This window comes from Bufo bufo, chromosome 1 (assembly GCF_905171765.1).
Source record: "Bufo bufo chromosome 1, aBufBuf1.1, whole genome shotgun sequence".
NCBI classification, from domain to species: Eukaryota; Metazoa; Chordata; class Amphibia; order Anura; family Bufonidae; genus Bufo; species Bufo bufo.
The window spans coordinates 163,812,795-163,832,305 of NC_053389.1; the positions used below are offsets into that span (position 1 = coordinate 163,812,795).

General features: G+C 47.0%; 1 protein-coding gene across 2 annotated transcripts in view; it reads left to right on the forward strand.

Annotated features, from left to right (window-relative positions):
- Nucleotides 1-19,511, forward strand: part of SORL1 (sortilin related receptor 1) — a 152,127-nt gene that overhangs the window by 57,079 nt on the left and 75,537 nt on the right. For both annotated transcript variants that reach the window (XM_040431434.1, XM_040431442.1), the window contains exons 15-20: nucleotides 1,582-1,710; nucleotides 9,103-9,188; nucleotides 11,325-11,497; nucleotides 11,586-11,717; nucleotides 15,602-15,693; nucleotides 19,180-19,426. In XM_040431434.1, the coding sequence (XP_040287368.1) occupies nucleotides 1,582-1,710; nucleotides 9,103-9,188; nucleotides 11,325-11,497; nucleotides 11,586-11,717; nucleotides 15,602-15,693; nucleotides 19,180-19,426 (859 nt within the window). The remainder of the gene's footprint in view (nucleotides 1-1,581; nucleotides 1,711-9,102; nucleotides 9,189-11,324; nucleotides 11,498-11,585; nucleotides 11,718-15,601; nucleotides 15,694-19,179; nucleotides 19,427-19,511) is intronic.

A 19,511-nucleotide genomic window follows, 5' to 3' on the forward strand; every position in this document is an offset into this window, starting at 1 on the left:
CCTGATCACATTGGGTTTTCGCCCGCTTGCCAGGCGACTCCAGCGGGTTCGCTACTGTCCGCTCCTGGCTGTATTTCGTCCAGGATCTGTCGTAAGACTTATGGTTTTTTTGTCTGGGGTTCTGTGGGAAGCTGTGCATTCCCCACTCTGACTTTTTCTCTCCCCATGGTTCTGTCTTTTTTCCAGTCCGGCCTGGACCTGGGACTGGGATTCCTTTACTTGAGGTGTCAAGTGTCAGCGCTGTTCTTCCTCTTCCAGCGTTCCCCGGCCCTCTGGGCCTGTCAAGACCTTCTTACTCGAAATGGCTCTTTGGTTCCTCTGTACTGTCCTTCGGTACCGCCCTGGGAACTACATACTGAGCTCTCGGCGCTCCAATCTTTTCCTTGGAGCCGTTACAGAAGTTCTCTCTACCCCGCCTGTCCTGTACGGTTGTGTTTCCGTATCAGTCGTGTCTCTGACGGGTGCCTGAATGGCCCCTTTTTGTTCTGAGCCTTCTGTCTTTTCCCAGGACAGGGCTGTTTCTACATCCCGTTCCTTCCTTCTGAAGGTGGTGTTGCCTTTCGCTTCAACACTTCACCGATTTGGACGTTGTTTGGGCCTTGCCGGTTTTTACTTGGAGATCTCCGACTCTTGTCGACGTTCGGTCTCTTGGGTTTCCTGGAGGTCCGCGCTTAGAGTTGACGGACTCCAGGGTGGTTTTCCTCCGCTTTATCAGATTGGCTATTGCTGAGGTTACCGCACCGAGGGCAGGATTCTGCCTTTGCTGTCACCGTTCATTTCACCAGAGCGGTCGGTGCCTCCTGGGCCGGAGGCATTGGGCTTCGGCCATGCATTTGAGCAAGGCGGCCACAGGTCTTCCTTGCACGCTTTACAGAGTTCTACAGGGTGCATACTCTGGCTTCGGCGTATGCTGCCTTGGTCCGCCTGGGTCTGCAGGCGGCGGGTCCTTGATGCCTTCGGGTGCTTCGCCTTGGAGCTGTGGTCCCTCCCCTTTTGGACTGCTTTTGAACGTCCCAAGGTCTTCTGTGTCCCCCAAGGAAACTGGGCGAGAAAACGAGATTTTTGTATAACTTACCAGTAAAATCTCTTTCTCGCTCTTTCCTTGGGGGACACAGCACCCACCCATTCATTGTTTTTCTACACGGTTTCCGAGTTTGTGTTACCCGTTGGGTAGTTGGCTTGTTGGTTCCTTGTTGGACTTTGCCTTTTCTCACTGCTTGGACACGCAACTGGCAGTCTCTCTCTCCAGGCTGAGGGTATAGCTGTGGAGGAGGGGCTTAACAGCTTTCACTTAGTGTCACGCCTCCTATGGAGATGAGCTATACCCAAGGTCTTCTGTGTCCCCCAAGGAAAGAGCGAGAAAGAGATTTTACTGGTAAGTTATACAAAAATCTCGTTTTTACACGTAGCATTTCACCTGTACAAACTGTGCAGCTTACAAAACCATAGTAATTTCTGTAAAAATTCTGTTTTTACAATGTGGTTTTTTTTTGCCACAAGAAAAAAACAGTGTGTAAACGCAGCCTAAGAAGACAGCATCTCCCCTGACCAGGTTTTTTTTATTTTTTTTTATCTCTCCAGTGATTATGGCTTTAAACTTAACCAAGATCTAAGATCTGAAGCTTGTGTTCCTGACCCAGAATTTGCAGGCAAGCTCTACCTTCTCCCTTCTCCATGTCCAGTGGGAACAACCTACAAGAGGACCAAAGGGTGAGCGCAACATTAGATTTCAGCTTGTCTTGTATTAGGTTGGTTCTAGGCTAGCACCGTTCATTACAAAACATGTAGGGATGTTACTATCTCATATAGATTTAACTTACAGTTTTCAGGGTCTCTGCTTACATACAGAGCTTCAAAATCCATACAGACATAAACCTTGACTATTACAATTGTATCCAGCCAAGGTAATCCACCTTGTTTTGTAATCCAGGCTCCGTCTGGGAAACGGAATGAATGGAAATAAAATTCATTAGATTATCCTAAGGTCTGTTCATTGTCTAACAAAATTGTCCATGGACAGCACAGTGGCTGTTGCCATTCCAGTGTAAACTGGGTTGAAGATGTTGGGCTGTTCACTACGTGGTACTATTAGCCCTCTTGTACACGAACGTTGCGTGCACCGGCCCGTATGCACTCCGCATCACGGATGCGGACCCATTCACTTGAATGGATCTGCAATCACAGAGATGCGGAACGGAAGCACGGATTGGAAACCCCCACGGAAGCATTACTGAGTGCTTCCGTGGTGTTTGTGTCCGTGCCTCCGCACCGCAAAAAAGTAGAACTTGTTCTATTTTTTTGCGGTGCGGACAGACCACAGACCCATTCAGATCCTTCCCTTATACCTAATGTCTGTGAAGGCTCCAATCCTGGTTTGGGCTCACAATCACTGATGGAAATCAGTGCTCAAAACACAGACGTATGAATGAGGCATAAGAGCCTGTATTCTCCCTCACCCATCTAAGTACCCTCTTATTTCTCTTCTTTTAGTCTGGCCCATGATATGAGATAGCTTAATTTATTTCTCTTGCTTACATAGTGCCAACATATTACGCAGCCATTATCATCGATATTTTCCTATCCGTATGTCCTTGGAGTAAACTGGAGTACCCCGAAGATTTCCATGCAGTGCACTCGTACTGTGCCTAGATACAATGCATTTGTAAGGTTTTCACACCTTTTCACTTTTTCCACATTTTATGTTGCAGCCTTGTGCTAAAATAGAATCTTCACTCAATACCCCATAATGAGAAAGCAAAAACAGAATTGTAGGCATTTTGTTATTTTAGACATTTATTAAAAAGGGAAAACAAAAATTTTGCTTGGACATAAGTATTCAGACCCTTTGCCATGACACTTGAAATTTAGCTCTGGGGCCCAATAAAAGTTTGCATAAAAGCACCTAAAGCAGGGACCGGGAGGGGGGGGGGGGTTTGGGGGGGGGGGTTGGGGGGGTGGGCGGGGCTGACTGATTCACGCGCATAACAAAACACAAGGTGCATATTAAAATATATAATTAACACTATATAACGACTATATAAACTGACTATGGTCTCTGCTGCACTGGTCTCTGCTGCACTGGTCTCTGCTGCACTGTACCGTATTTTTCACCCTATAAGATGCACATAGGTTTTAGAGGAGAACAATAAGAAAAAAATATTTTTCATTACACCTCAGGTCAGACCAGCAATCAGACCCCCAATGTTAATCAGACCTCAGATCAGACCCCCAATAGCTCAGATCAACCCCCAAACCTTTAGCCATCTATCAGTCCCCCATGTCAGCCATAAGCCCCCCCAATGTCAGCCATAAGCCCCCCCAATGTCAGCCATAAGCCCCCCCAATGTCAGCCATAAGCCCCCCCAATGTCAGCCATAAGCCCCCCCAATGTCAGCCATAAGCCCCCCCAATGTCAGCCATAAGCCCCCCCAATGTCAGCCATAAGCCCCCGCAATGTCAGCCATAAGCCCCCGCAATGTCAGCCATATGTCAGCCCCCCATGTGAGCCATATGTCAGCCCCCCATGTGAGCCATATGTCAGCCCCTCATGTCAGCCCCCCATGTCAGCCCCTCATGTCAGCCATATGTCAGCCCCTCATGTCATGGTCTCTGCTGCACTGGTCTCTGCTGCACTGTACCGGATTTTTCGCCCTATAAGATGCACCTAGGTTTTAGAGGAGAACAATAAGAAAAAAATATTTTTCATTACACCTCAGGTCAGACCAGCAATCAGACCCCCAATTTTAATTAGACCTCAGATCAGACCCCCAATGGCTCAGATCAACCCCCAAACCTTTAGCCATCTATCAGTCCCCAATGTCAGCCATAAGCCAACCCAATGTCAGCCATATGTCAGCCCCCCATGTCAGCCATATGTCAGCCCCCCATGTCAGCCATATGTCAGCCCCTCATGTCAGCCATATGTCAGCCCCTCATGTCAGCCCCTCATGTCAGCCATATGTCAGCCCCTCATGTCAGCCTCATGTCAGCCCCTCATGTCGGCCCCTCATGTCGGCCCCTCATGTCAGCCATATGTCAGCCCCTCATGTCAGCCATATGTCAGCCCCTCATGTCAGCCATATGTCAGCCCCCCATGTCAGCCCCTCATGTCAGCCCCCCATGTCAGCCATATGTCAGCCCCTCATGTCAGCCATATGTCAGCCCCTCATGTCAGCCATATGTCAGCCCCCCATGTCAGCCCCCCATGTCAGCCCCCCATGTCAGCCCCTCATGTCAGCCCCCCATGTCAGCCATATGTCAGCCCCTCATGTCAGCCATATGTCAGCCCCTCATGTCAGCCATATGTCAGCCCCTCATGTCAGCCATATGTCAGCCCCTCATGTCAGCCATATGTCAGCCCCTCATGTCAGCCTCATGTCAGCCCCTCATGTCAGCCCCTCATGTCGGCCCCTCATGTCAGCCATATGTCAGCCCCTCATGTCAGCCATATGTCAGCCCCTCATGTCAGCCATATGTCAGCCCCCCATGTCAGCCCCCCATGTCAGCCCCTCATGTCAGCCCCTCATGTCAGCCCCTCATGTCAGCCCCCCATGTCAGCCCCCCATGTCAGCCATATGTCAGCCCCTCATGTCAGCCATATGTCAGCCCCTCATGTCAGCCATATGTCAGCCCCTCATGTCAGCCATATGTCAGCCCCTCATGTCAGCCATATGTCAGCCCCCCATGTCAGCCATATGTCAGCCCCTCATGTCAGCCCCTCATGTCAGCCATATGTCAGCCCCTCATGTCAGCCATATGTCAGCCCCTCATGTCAGCCATATGTCAGCCCCTCATGTCAGCCATATGTCAGCCCCTCATGTCAGCCATATGTCAGCCCCTCATGTCAGCCATATGTCAGCCCCTCATGTCAGCCATATGTCAGCCCCCCATGTCAGCCATATGTCAGCCCCTCATGTCAGGCCCTCATGTCAGCCATATGTCAGCCCCTCATGTCAGCCATATGTCAGCCCCTCATGTCAGCCCCTCATGTCAGCCCCTCATGTCAGCCCCTCATGTCAGCCCCTCATGTCAGCCCCTCATGTCAGCCCCTCATGTCAGCCCCTCATGTCAGCCCCCCATGTCAGCCCCCCATGTCAGCCCCCCATGTCAGCCCCTCATGTCAGCCCCTCATGTCTGCCCCTCATGTCAGCCATATGTCCCCCAGGTCAGCCATCAGCTCCCAGTGCAAATAAAATAAAATAAAATAACCACTTACCTCTCCTGCTCCTGGTCACCATCGCGATAATCTTCATTCTGCTGTCGGCTGGCTGTGTATAGCGGCGCCGGATACCAGCCGTTTGCGTTCCACAATTTGTGGACCGCACTTGGCCAGCGCTATATAGAGAATGCCTATGTTTGTCCGCGATTATGAACAAAAATAGGACAAGCTCTATCTTTTTTGCTAGGCCACGGAACAACGGATGCGGACAGCACATGGTGTGCTATCCGCATCTTTTCTGGCTCCATTGAAATGAATGGGTCAGCACCTGTTCCGCAAGATTGCGGGACGGATGCGGATCCATTTATACGGTCGTGTGAATGGACTTTAAGTGTCATGTCTGGAGGAAACCAGGCACTGCTCATCACCTGCCCAATACCATCCCTACAGTGAAGCATGATGGTGGCAGCAATACCATCCCTACAGTGAAGCGTGGTTGTGGAGGCATCATGCTGTGGGGGTGTTTTTCAGCGTCTTGGACAGGGAGACTGGTCAGGGTTTAGGGAAAGCTGATTGGAGCAAAGTACAGAGATATTCTGGGCCAAAGCTTTATATTCCAACAAGACAATGACCCTAAGCACACAGCCAAGACAGCACAGCAGGGGCTTAGGGACAGCTCTGTGATTGGCCCAGCCAGAGTCCTGACTTCAACCCAATCGAATATCTCTGGTGAGACCTGAAAATGTCTGTCCACCGATGGCCCCGGTCCAACCTGACAGGGCTTGAGAAGATCTGGAGAGAAGAATGGCCGAAAATCCCCAAATTCAGGTGTGCAAACCTTGTGGCATCATATTCAAGAAGATAGGACACTGTAATCACTACCAAAGATGCCTGAAATAAGCCCTGAGTAAAGGGTCTGAATTCTCATGTTAATTCCAGATTTTTCCTTTTCAGTAAATTAGCAAAGATTTCGAACATTCTGTTTTCTCTTGTCATTAATGAGTATTGAGTGCAGAATAATGGCCAAAAACTTGATCTTTTTTATTTTAGCACAAGGCCGTAATAAAACAAAGTGCGAAAAAAGTGAAAAGGTCTGAAGACTTTCCGAATGCACTGTATGACAGATATATGGTAGATTAATAGATGTATAGATAGAAAGAAAAATGAACAAAATAGATACAAGCAGCAGAAGGAGTACCAGACCAGCGACCAGAGAACAGTAGTAAGTATACCATCATTTTATATTTCTCGTGAATGGCATTGGGGGACACAGCACCATGGGTATACGCCCAGCTACCACTAGGAGGCGACACTAGATAACAGAAAGGTTGGCTCCGCCCAGGTGGGCTATACCCTCTCCACAGCCACTAGGCTATTCAGTTTTAGTCTAGTGTCTGTAGGAGGCAGACCTGACCTGCTTTTTTCCTGCAGGTCTTGCTACTATTTTATTTTTTCATTTCCTGTCCTCTAGTGCTTTATTTCTCCCACCTTTGGTGGAGCTGGGTGTTTTTCTTTCTCCTTCTGGCAGGCCTTGTTCCCGGGCACTTGCCCTTGGGATCCTTACAATCTCCCATTTTCCATGGGACCATTTCTTGCTCTCCTGGTCCTGTTGGGTCACATGGTTCTCCTGCACCCGACTTTTTGCATGACTTTTCAATCCCACCCTCGGGAACTGCTTTGGGACGTACCATGGTGCTGTGTCCCCCAATGTCATTCACGAGAAAACTGGATTTTTGTACTCACCGTAAAATCCTTTTCTCGTAGGATGCATTAGGGGACACAGATCCCACCCTTTGTTTTCTTGTCTCTTGCTGTCACCGGGTTGCTGTTCTCGTTTCATTCTCCAGTCTAGGACATGTTGGTTCTTCGGCTTTGTTTCTCTCTCCTACTGCTATTGGTACAAACTGAAAGCCCTAGTGGCTGTGAAGAGGGTATAGCCCACCTGGGCGGAGCCAACCTTTCTGTTATCTAGTGTCGCCTCCTAGTGGTAGCTGGGCGTATACCCATGGTGCTGTGTCCCCCAATGCATCCTACGAGAAATCCAGTTTTTACACCATTCGGGGGCATGTCTGAGATGCTTAATTATCTCAGACAACCCCTTTAACATTTACCAGACTGTTAGCACTAAGAGAGCTGATCTCATGGGTTTCTGACCTTCTACAGTCACATCCTCCATAGATCTCCCTCACACCTGACATCTGCAGATACTGACTTTGCATGTCAATATCTGCAGCTGGTCGGCAGGAGAGAGAAGCAGCATAAGGCCTCATGCACACGATCGCATCCATTTTACAGTCTGCAAAACACGGATCCTGGCCGAGTGCATGCTGCCATTTTGTTTTCACACTCTTTTAGAAATCTCTTTTAGAAATGATCTATCCTTGTCCGCAAAACAGACAAGAATAGGACATATTCAAAAAATTTTTTTTTTGCGGGGGCTCTCCACATTTTTTGTGGCCCGATTGAAATGAACGGGACCATATCCGATCTGCAAAAAATTTGGATCCGCTGCGGACAGAAACAGTGTACATGAGCCCTAAGGAACAGGAACTTGCAGCTGCTTTATCCTGTGTTCTCATTCATGTTCATTATTCCAACTATGAGCATACCTCTGCATCCTTCTTAGGGCTCATGCACACGAATGTGTGCGGCCCATGCCCATATTGCGGGCCGCAAACAGCTGGTCCGCATTATATGGCCACCAGTCGTGTGCGCAACGCTCAATTGAATGGGTCCGCAATGCGCAAGATACGGAGCAGTCACTACCGAGCGCTTCTGTGGGATTTCGGTCCGTGCCTCCGCAACGCAAAAAAATAAAACATTCTATTTTTTTTGCGTGCTGATTGAATCTTGCTGATCGAGGACCCATTCAAGTGAATGTGTCGGCATCCGTAAAGGGCGGGCACGTGGCCAGGGCTTGTGCATTGCGGGCCGCTATGTGTGGTCCGCAGCATGGGCCACAAACGTCCATATGCATGAGCCCTTAGTGATAGCAGCAATAACTTTGCTGTACACTCAGGATTGTCTTGGGTTCTCTCAAGAGGAGAGCTTCCCTTTAAAGCCGGGGAAGAGCTCGTTCCCACCTGCAGCATCAGTGTCTGAACAACTGCTCTAAGATCTTTGAAAAGGTGTCTCCACCTACTTAAAGTTCTGGATTGAACCCTAGATGGCTGTCTTTTGCTGCCAGCAGCGTGTCCCTGCCCTGCTGCATGGAATACTGTGTGTGACCACGCTATCTGGTCTGTGAGCAGCTTAAAGGGAACCTGTCACTGGGATTTTGTGTATAGAGCTGAGGACATGGGTTGCTAGATGGCCGATAGCACATCCGCAATACCCAGTCCCCATAGCTCTGTGGGCTTTTATTGTGTAAAAAAAACGATTTGATACATATGCAAATTACCCTGAGATGAGTCCTGACTTGACTCCTCTCAGGGACAGGACTCATCTCAGGTTAATTTGCATATGTATCAAATAGTTTTTTTTTACACAATAAAAGCACACAGAGCTATGGGGACTGGGTATTGCGGATGTGCTAGCGGCCATCTAGCAACCCATGTCCTCAGCTCTATACCCAAAATCCCGCTGACAGGTTCCCTTTAAACTGGCATTCTCAGGGGATGGCAGCGAGGAGTGGAGCCTGGGGCTGCTCCCAGCTCTGCAGTGCCCATTGTAGTGGGGGCGTAAGGCTGTCTGGAAATGCAGGCACTAGATCTTCCAGCCAGCCAGGCCACAACCTCTGCTCTAGTCTCTCAGCCTGCTCAGCCAATCTCTGTACAATGCTATGAAATATGTTGCTGATACATAATTGAATAAAACAATAGTCCATACCTGTGTGTAAAAGATTTATAGGTGTTATTGTATGCTGCACATTGTGTGAGATTATTCTTGATATCAGAGATATTACATCATTGCTGCACATCTTAACAGTCAGGTCCTCGGTTTAGTTACCGCAGGATTTCTGGAGATACTTGTTCTGGTGGTGATGTCGAGGCGCGGCTGGACGGAGAAGATGTCCCTTGTCCTGTGGGAGGTAACTCGCATCCAGTTTGCTGAATGCTGTCTATTGTTCCAGTGTGTGACACAAAGCACCCCCTACCACTCCCCCACACACACAATGACAGAGGTTTTAAAGAGATTTTCTGATATTGTATAAAGTATTACATTTTGTGTTTCAATTCCAATCTAGTTTCAAGATCTCTGTTTGCTTTCAGTAAAGGGTACTTTCACACTAGTGTTTTTCTTTTCCGGCGCTGAGTTCCATCCAAGGGGCTCTATACCGGAAAAGAACTGATCAGTTTTATCCCCATGCATTCTGAATGGAGAGTAATCCGTTCAGGATGTCCTCAGTTCAGTCTTTTTGACTGATCAGGACAGCATGCTACAGTTTCATCTCTGGCCAAAAATCCGGAACACATGCCGGCATTTTTTTTCCATAGGAACGTATTAGTGCCGGATCCGGCATTGAAAATACCGCAATGCCGGATCTGTCCTTCCGCATGACACCGGAAAGATGGATCCGGCATTTCAATGCATTTGTAAGACGGATCAGGATCCTGATCAATCTTACAAATGCCATCAATTGGCATTCGTTTTGACGGATCCTGCAGGCAGTTCCGGCGACTGAACTGCTTGCCGGATTCCTCTGCCGCAAGTGTGAAAGTACCCTGAATAGAAGCATTCTTGTTTACAGCCAGGCATACAGACTTAAAAATTCACACAACTGAGAGGTTGTTAGTCTTGGCCAGTGATGGCTAACCTCCGGCACTCCAGCTGTGGTAAAACTACAACTCCAAGCATGCTCCATTCATTTCTATGGAGTTGTGAGAACAGCCAAGCAAGTGTGCATCTTGGGAGTCGTAGTTTTAGCACAGCTGGAGTGCCAGAGGTTAGCCATCACAGGTCTAGGCAATCCCAAAATGAAGGGTTTGGACTCAAGACATTATATATTTTACCTTCACTGATCCATTGTAACAGACATTCCCGACAAAATAGAGGTTTGTGCCACTGTGTTGTGCTCTCAGACTATTGCCTAGACTGGATACAACTGTAACAAACCCTCAGCTGTGTGAAACATTTGGTCTGTGCAGGTTTTCAGCCTCTGGATGTACACAGGAATTCATCCATTCACTGATAGAAAGTAGATATATTGAAAATGGCAAAACAAATTACACACACAGAAAAAAGGTTATACAGTAGGTATAAGACGTAGTCATGATTTCTTATTTTTTGCACCAATTGATCTGCAGTGCATATTCTAGTGTTTGAAGAGGAAACATTGCCAGTAGCCAAATTATGGGGGGGGGGGGGGCAAGCAATTAGGTGAAAAAAAAACTAAATCAGGTACTGCCTGAGATCAGATGGCGCCCATGGATATTCTAACTGGGGCCAATCCTATAGACATTATATCCTGGAGTTTTTTTGTGCTCCAGGTTACTGTATGATTGAGGGCTGCACAACCACTACCACTCTCATCCTCTACACCAGTTCCCACAGTGGCTCGCTGCACATACAGCTCTTTATCACCATGTAATTAGTAGCCCTGCTCATTTAAAGTGGTTCTCCACATAATTAGTACTTTGTACTAACCCATGGAAGGAAAATCTGTTAGACAGTACTTACCTGTTCCTCGCTCCCCCCGATGCCCCCATCTTCACTGCACTGACACACACTACGGCTCTTCTGCTTGGGTCCCGACCAGATGCGTGTGCTTCTTTTCCTGTTCTACTGCAGTTACTGTAATGCAGCTGAGCACACATGTGGTCAGGACCTGGGCGGAAGAGCCTGTAGCGTGTGTCAGTACAGCGAAGACGGCGGCATAGGGGGAGCGAGGAACAGGTAAGTACTATCTAAAAGATCTTCCTTCCATAGATTGGTACAAAGTACTAATCAAGTGACATGTCTGGAGAACCCCTTTAAGGCTGGGCTTACCCTGCACTGGCCAGTGGCTGGCCAGTTTTGAAGGTAACACCTCAGTTATTCCCTCAGAATTGTGCAGCCATTGGTTGGGCAGAGATCAGGCAGCACACAACAGCCACATCATGTAAACCCGGCCTAATTGTCCTGGTACATGGAATAACCTGTAGTATCTTCTTATTACGTGACCTGTGCTGCTTGTGGTCACACGTCATCATCTCACCTATGTCCCATTTTGTCTATCATCCTCAAGAGGAGAATGAGTTCATCTTGTATGCCATGAGGAATGCCATATACCGGCATGACCTGTCCTCCGGAGTCACTGAAGAGCTGCCACTGAAGGGTCTGCGAGGGGCTGTAGCCTTGGACTTTGACTATGAAAGTAACTGTTTATATTGGGCTGACGTCACCCTGGACATCATACAGGTAACGGCTCCACACTGCCTTTTGTCACGGGATGCACAGTCCCAGGATGGATCATTATGATGGTTACCATTCCTTTGCATTCTTGCAGCGACTCTGTCTAAATGGCAGCTCCGGGCAAGAAGTCCTCGTCAGAAGTGGACTGGAGACTGTGGAGTCCTTGTCGTTTGACCCCTTAAGCCAGTTGCTTTATTGGGTTGATGCTGGAATAAAAAAAATCGAGGTACAAAATGACAGTTACTGTGTATATATTTGCAAAAGGCATTTAGGCAAATTGGGCACCTGGGTTTGAGCTGTTTAACCTATTTTAGGCATTTGGATGATTTTTTTTTGTCATACTTTTTTTTATTTTTCTGTCAATGTAGCTGTATGAGGGCTTGTTTTTTGTGGGATGATTTGGCACCATTTCGAGTGTGTATACTGAATAAATGAACTCTTTCTGGGCGAATAAAAAAAAAACAGTCCAGCATTTTATAACTTTTTAAATTTTGAGCTGTTCATCCGGCAGCATAAATAATGTTACCTTTATTTTGCAGGTCAGTACAATTAGGCCCCATGTACATGACCGTGTCCATTTTGCGGTCCACAAATCCACAAAACACGGATACCAGCTGCGTGCATTCCCCTTTCACACGTCCCACCCCATTTTAAAAATGCCTGGTAATGTCTACAACATTTACAAGAATATAAATGTTCTACCGTTTTTGTGAAATGGGCATACGAATGCAAACAGCACATGGTGCGCTGTCCTCTTTTTTTTTTGTGTGGCCCCTTTGAAATGTGCATGGGGCCTTATGACGATACCAAATTCAAATTATTTTTTGCAGAAAATCATTCGTTTTTTTATGTTTCTATATTCTGAGAGCCATAACTGTTTGATATCTTAATCGTTGTGTGAGGGCTTTTTTTTTTTTTTTTAAGGATGAGCTGTAGTTTTCAGTTGTATCATTCTGTGGTACATACTACTTTTTGATCACTTTTTATTACATACAGTATTTTTCGCCCTATAAGACGCACTTTTTCCCCCCAAAAGTGGGGGGGGGGGGGGAATGGCAGTGCGTCTTATGGGGCGAATGCTAACTCTGCTGCACAGCGCAGCCAGCGATGTATCAGTGGGGAGGAGGGGCCGGCATCTGGTGTTGTAATGGCAGCGGGGCCGAGTGCAGTCACTGTATTCTATTACACTGGGCTAATTACTATTACACTGTAGTATTCATATGTAAGGCATTAATGTAGGCATTAAACTATAGCAATCCTCTGCGTACTCACTTCAAACTCCTGTAGCAGGCAGACCGGGCGGCAGCGTAACGTCACTCACTACGTCACTCGCCTGCTCCGCCTGCTTTATTCATAAAGTGGGAGGGGCAGGCACGTTTCCTAGCGAGTTACACTGCCGCCCAGCCTGCCTGCTACAGGACTTTAAAGTGAGTACGCAAAGGATTGCTATAGTTTAATGCCTACACGTTACATATGAATACTACAGTAACCGGGGCCCGGTGTAATAGAATACAGTGACTGCAATGGGCCCTGCTGCCATTACAACACCAGATGCCGTCCCCCACCCCCTGTATTGGGGGTCATTCACTCACAGGGACACTGTTATGGGGGGGATCTGTGGATGACACATATATAGCATAAGATGCTATATGTGTGTCATCCACAGATCACCCCCCATTACAGTGCCATCCACAGATCCCCCATAACAGTGCCATCCACAGATCCCCCATAACAGTGCCATCCACAGATCCCCCATAACAGTGCCATCCACAGATCTCCCCATAAGGGTCCATTCACACGTCCACAATTTCATTCCGCATTTTGCGGAACGGAATTGCGGACCCATTCATTTCTATGGGGCAGCACATCGTGAATTGCGGTTCTGCACTTCCGGGTTCGCAATTCCGATCCCGAAAAAAAATAGAACACCTCCTATTCTTGTTCGCAATTGCGGACAAGAATAGGCATTTTCTATTAAGTGCCGGCAATGTGCGGTCCGCAAAATGCGGAACGCATCATCGCCGATGTCCGTGTTTTGCGGATCCACACACGGACGTGTGAATGGACCCTAATAGTATCATCCACAGACCACCATTAGTTCAAAACCCACCAAAAGCATATCTTTTGGTTCAAAATATTTTTTTCTTATTTTCCTCCTCAAAAACCTAGGTGCGTCTTATAGGCCGGTGCGTCTTATAGGGCGAAAAATACGGTATTTATTTTTGGAAGCAATGTGACCAGAAAAAAAATAGCTATCCTGGCATTGTTTCTTTAGCTTTTCACTGTTCAATGTGTTTTTATTATCATGTTAACCCCTTTGTGACCTCCACCGTATATGTACAGCGCAAGTCGCGTCTTTAAACATGGTGCCCGCTATCGCGTGCAGCGGGCGCCATGGCCGCCTGGTTTCTGCTGTTTCAAACAACAGCCATAAGGCTGATCACATACATTTCACCCCTCAGATGCCGTGGTCAAATGTGATCCACGGCATTTGAGCAGTCTGGAAGCGGGATCCGCGCTCTGAGATTGGGTAACCTGTTAGGCCTCTTTCACACGACTGTATGGCTTTTTCAGTGTTTTGCGTTCCGTGCTTAGCAAGCACAGCGCCATACATTGTATAGTGACTGTGCTTGTTACTGTAGCTCAGCCTCATTCAGTTATAGGAGGCTGAGCTGCTCCTAGGCCATGGGACCGATGAACGTGCCATCACTGGCCTACTGAAAGCTGTGAGAAGGCCGTGGCGCTTACAGGAGCTCCGCTGCCTTCTCAAACAGCTGATCGGTTGGGGTCCTGGGTGTTGGACCCTACCGATCAGATACTTATGACTTATCCATTGACCTATTTTGAAAAACCCTTTAGGCCCTAATTTTGATAGCATATAACAAGTTTAACAACCCTGGCTGCCCTGACGACTTGTTGACACCCCGAGATTGTTGGTGGAAGGGGGTGATGATGGTGTCTCACACTGTGGCACACCCCTTAAATGCTGTGGTCGCTGTTGTCCAGTGTATGTAAGGGATTAAAGGCCCAGGATCAGAATTATCTCCAATCCCGAGTATTGCAGCAGGGTGTCAGCTTTTTGTTGCAGTTGGCACCCGGTGCTGATGGCAACTGCTCAGCTGGCACCATCACTACCAAGTAGAATCAATGAAAAAGACCGGCACTCGCTGTTGATAATTCTTTCTTTGTATACAAAGAAAGAATTATCAACAGCGAGTGCCGGTCTTTTTCATTGATTCTACATTGGGACGCCATCCCATAGACTCGTGCACCGTGACCATATACAGCAGTGCCGACCTGTGATTATTATATCACTACCAAGTACATGTACAACAGTGAGCATGAGCTACTTGCCTGCTGCACTGTACTTGTTAAAGGGGTAGAATCTTTGTAAATACATTACACTATGTCTCTAGTATTGATCCATCGCTTGAGATGTCCAAGTAAGAGGACTGAAACGTTGCATTGGTGAATAAAGGACACTACTACTGAAAGTTTTTTTTCTACTAGTATTGATCCTGGGTTACAGCCTGTATAATACTACAGAGCTGCATTCACAATTCTGCAGAGTCTGCACAGAGTTTGCGATCGTGATTAGCATTCTGGGAAGTATCATCTTTACACCAGACTTTACATTATCTGATGTAGCAAAAAGTTACTACACCCTCCCCACACACACATTCTAGGAGCTCAGCTAAGTTTCCAATACTGTAATAGTAACTCAGACTCAAGTACAGTGGGTTAGCACTGGGGTCTTGGGTTTGAATTCAACCAGGTACAACATCTGCATGGAATATGTATGTTCTCCCCGTGTTTATGTGGGTTTCCTCCGGGTACTCCAGATTCTGACCACACTCCAAAATTATGGATACATTCATTGGCCTCCTTTGAAATTGATCCTAGTGTGTGTTTGTTGGGGTCAAGCGCCTATTTGGCAGCCATTGACTTCGGAGGGAGTCGCCTGGGAACAACTATCCATGCGCTTTGAGTCCCTGTGAGCAAAGCACATTGCAAATGTTGCCAGTGATGCTTCTGATCATAAACCCAATGATATATTCATATAGATACTTCATGAACTTACATTGTACTAACTTGACTTCTGTTTTGTAGGTTGCCAACCCTGATGGAGACTTACGTCTGACTATTCTCAACTCCACCATTCTGGAGCGGCCCCGAGCTCTTGCTTTGGTCCCCAAGGAAGGGTTAGTAGAGATATAGATGGGTCACTGCACAATCGGTTGCTTCCCGTACAGAGGACATTTTGCATTACATGACATCCCATGAAAGTAAATGGAGTATCATACATTCTGAGCACTCAAGAGTACAGCCTGGCGTCTTCACATGGGGAACATGAGGGGTTAGACAACATGTTTTTCGGGTTTACTTCATCGCTCCCCATGATGTCCACAGAATATAATCACAACTTGGTAGCCTGGAACCTTTGAGTAGCATAACTCAAATTGTGCTCCAAGTTTCCCCTAGTGCAGGGAACCCCAACTTTGTCAGGTGCTGACCCTGGCCCCGTAGGGGATGAGTTCACTATGAGATCCTTCCATTAAATACAACAACGAACAAGCCTCAAACAGTAATAAGGGCATCTCAATATATCAATAACACCTACAAAATTGTTACCAAGGGAAAATATGATGATACCCAGAAGCAGTATATACTGGAAGATAAAGTTTTATTAAGAATAAAATCAAACAAAAACAATTAGAAAAACATAATAGAGGCAGAAAAAAAACATTAAAATGGTTAAGGTGACCAAAAGTGTAATCCTGAGTACTAAGCCCACAAGTCATATAACCTCAAATAAGAGGCACCACATGTCATATAACCTGCAATAAGAGGCACCACATGTCATATAACCTCCAATAAGAGGCACCACATGTCATATAACCTCCAATAAGAGGCACCACATGTCATATAACCTCCAATAAGAGGCACCACATGTCATATAACCTCCAATAAGAGGCACCACATGTCATATAACCTCCAATAAGAGGCACCACATGTCATATAACCTCCAATAAGAGGCACCACATGTCATATAGCCTCCAGTAAGAGGTACCACATGTCATATAACCACAGATGGGATACAATAGATCAAAACAAAATAATAATACTAATCAGGAGCTCCCATATGGTCATCACTATAAACTACCCAAGGGGGTCGTCCCTATATTACCTTCCACAAGTGTCTTACCAGGCTCCAAAGTAAACAATATGGGGGTCATTTACTAAGCTGAAATACGCCTAAGGGCTCTTTCACACTTGCGTTGTTGGGTTCCGGCATAGAGTTCCGTCGTCGGGGCTCTATGCCGGAAGAATCCTGATCAGGATTATCCCAATGCATTCTGAATGGAGAGAAATCCGTTCAGTATGCATCAGGATGTCTTCAGTTCCGGTACGGAACGTTTTTTGGCCGGAGAAAATACCACAGCATGCTGCGCTTTTTGCTCCGGCCAAAAATCCTGAACACTTGCTGCAAGGCCGGATCCGGAATTAATGCCCATTGAAAGGCATTAATCCGGATCCGGCCTTAAGCTAAATGTGGTTTCGGCGCATTACCGGATCCGACGTTTAGCTTTTTCTGAATGGTTACCATGGCTTCCAGGACGCTAAAGTCCTGTTTGCCATGGTAAAGTGTGGTGGGGAGTGGGGGAGCAGTATACTTACCGTCCGTGCGGCTCCCGGGGCGCTTCAGAGTGACGTCAGGGCGCCCCACGTGCATGGATGACGTGTCGCATGGATCACGTCATCCATGCGCATGGGGCGCCCTGACGTCATTCTGGAGCGCCCCGGGAGCCGCACGGACTGTAAGTATACTGCTCCCCCGCTCCCCACTACTACTATTGCAACCAGGACTTTAATAGCGTCCTGGGTGCCATAGTAACACTGAACGCATTTTGAAGACGGATCCGTCTTCAAATGCTTTCAGTTCACTTGCGGTGTTACGGATCCGGCGGGCACCTCCGGCAAATGGAGTGCACGACGGATCCGGACAACGCAAGTGTGAAAGAGGCTTAAGTTAGGCTTATTTCGCGCCAGTTCTAAAATTGTGGCCGTGGCTGTTTTAGGCGTAAAAAATAGTCTAAATGTAAGAGAGCAAGGAAGCTGTCTTACATTTAGGACTGGCGCTGGATGCCGGCGCCTCTACATAACTCCAGAGGATCCAGCCTGGGCTATGGGCCTTTATTACATGATCAGAGGTTATGTGTCCAGGGGACCAGCAGATACCTCAAGGCGCATTTTGCGCACACCAGCTTCATCAGTAGGTCATTTAACCAGTTTCGAGAGACGATTAAAAGGAATATCAGAGGCTTCCTGTTTTCTCGGTGTGGTTTGCTTGGAAAGAGCTTTGTTGCTGGAGGCAGCAGTCCACAGTCCGCTCTCAGCTGAAGCCCTTTACATAAGTGTATTTACTTACAATCCCACAGTGAAAGCCACATCATAATGACATGATTATAATGTTTAACTTCAGTGGGATTGTGAATGACTAAAATACTGGACTTGCCTCATTACCAGCGTTGCATGTCATAGATGAGAGAGAATGAGCTCAATCCTTGTGAAGGCCACAAAATCCTGAATCATTATACCAAAAAGTCAAAGAAAGGGCACTGTGCTTAGTCTTGCTGATTATGGAGTAGTCATACCTTCACTTAGGGTGGGTTCCCACTCAGGTTTTAGTGCACTTTTCAGTTTTAGTGTCAATTTTAGCACCTGCGGTTTCTGGTACGTTTTTTTTTTTTTTTATGCTGTAAAATGCCAGCTCTGGATTTTATCTTGTTTATGGGAAACGTGAAACGTAAATATGAAATATACTGGTGTTTCTGTTAATTAAAGGGCCTCTGTCAGCAGATTTGTAGCCATGAAACTGCCTGACCTGTTACATGTGCACTTGGCAGCTGAAGGCATCTGTGTTGGTTCCATGTTCATATGTGCCCGCATTGCTGAGAAAAAAAACAAAAAACGGTTGTGTGAAAGAGGCCTTAGACTGCGGCTCTGCTAGTTCAAATCAACTGCTGAAGCAGCTGGAGCTTAGTGTATGGAGAGTTGATTATAAACTACAAGTAAATAACCAGTGAGAAAAAGATTTTAAGGAAACAGCAGTACATAGACTTAGACGAGGAACCATGGGAGCAGCTTTAAGAAAGCATAATTACAGTGTACTGAAAGAGATTTTCCATCCTTATGGGCGTTTTTTTTTTACTAGTCTTTTAAACTAGCCCCAAGAGTGTGTTGAGCCTACTGAAAATAATCATACCCATCTGCTCCCCACTGCTCCTTTCCGTCACCCTGGCTCCATTCCGTAATCTTCCAGTCTCCGGCCTGTACACTTCTGTAGGGGGATCATGTGCACCGCTGCAGTCAGTGACTGGCCTCAGTAGTGACGTGACCCCAAGCAACACGTCACTGCTGGTTCACGTGCTGATTGGGACACATCACTGCTAAAGCTTATCATTGGCTGCAGCAGCGCTCAGGACCTCATCTACATGTAGTTTACAGGCTGGGGACGGGCCAGGGTGCTGGAATAGAGCAGCGGGGAGCAGCTGGGTATGATTTTTTTTTTTTTCCTGGGGCTAGTTAAAATTCCAATAAGACTGGAAAACCACGCTAACCAAACATATATATATATATTTCTGCATGGATGGGGCTTACCCAGAATGACCCTTTTCTGTTCTTAGGCTCATGTTCTGGACAGACTGGGGTGATGAACGGCATGGAATATACAGGAGTGAGATGGATGGATCAGGAGTGACGCACCTGGTTGCAGATGGCATTAAATGGCCAAATGGCATTTCTGTGGATGAGAACTGGATCTACTGGACTGAAGCCAACATGGATAGGATAGAGAGGATCAACTTCAATGGCCAACAGAGACAGGTGGTCTTGGACAATCTTCCACATCCATATGCAATAGCAGTGTTCAAGGTACGCGTGAGAATAGGATATTCACTTTGCTAGGTAACTGTGGATACCCTGTGAACACTAATGCCCTTGTTATTCCCACTGACAG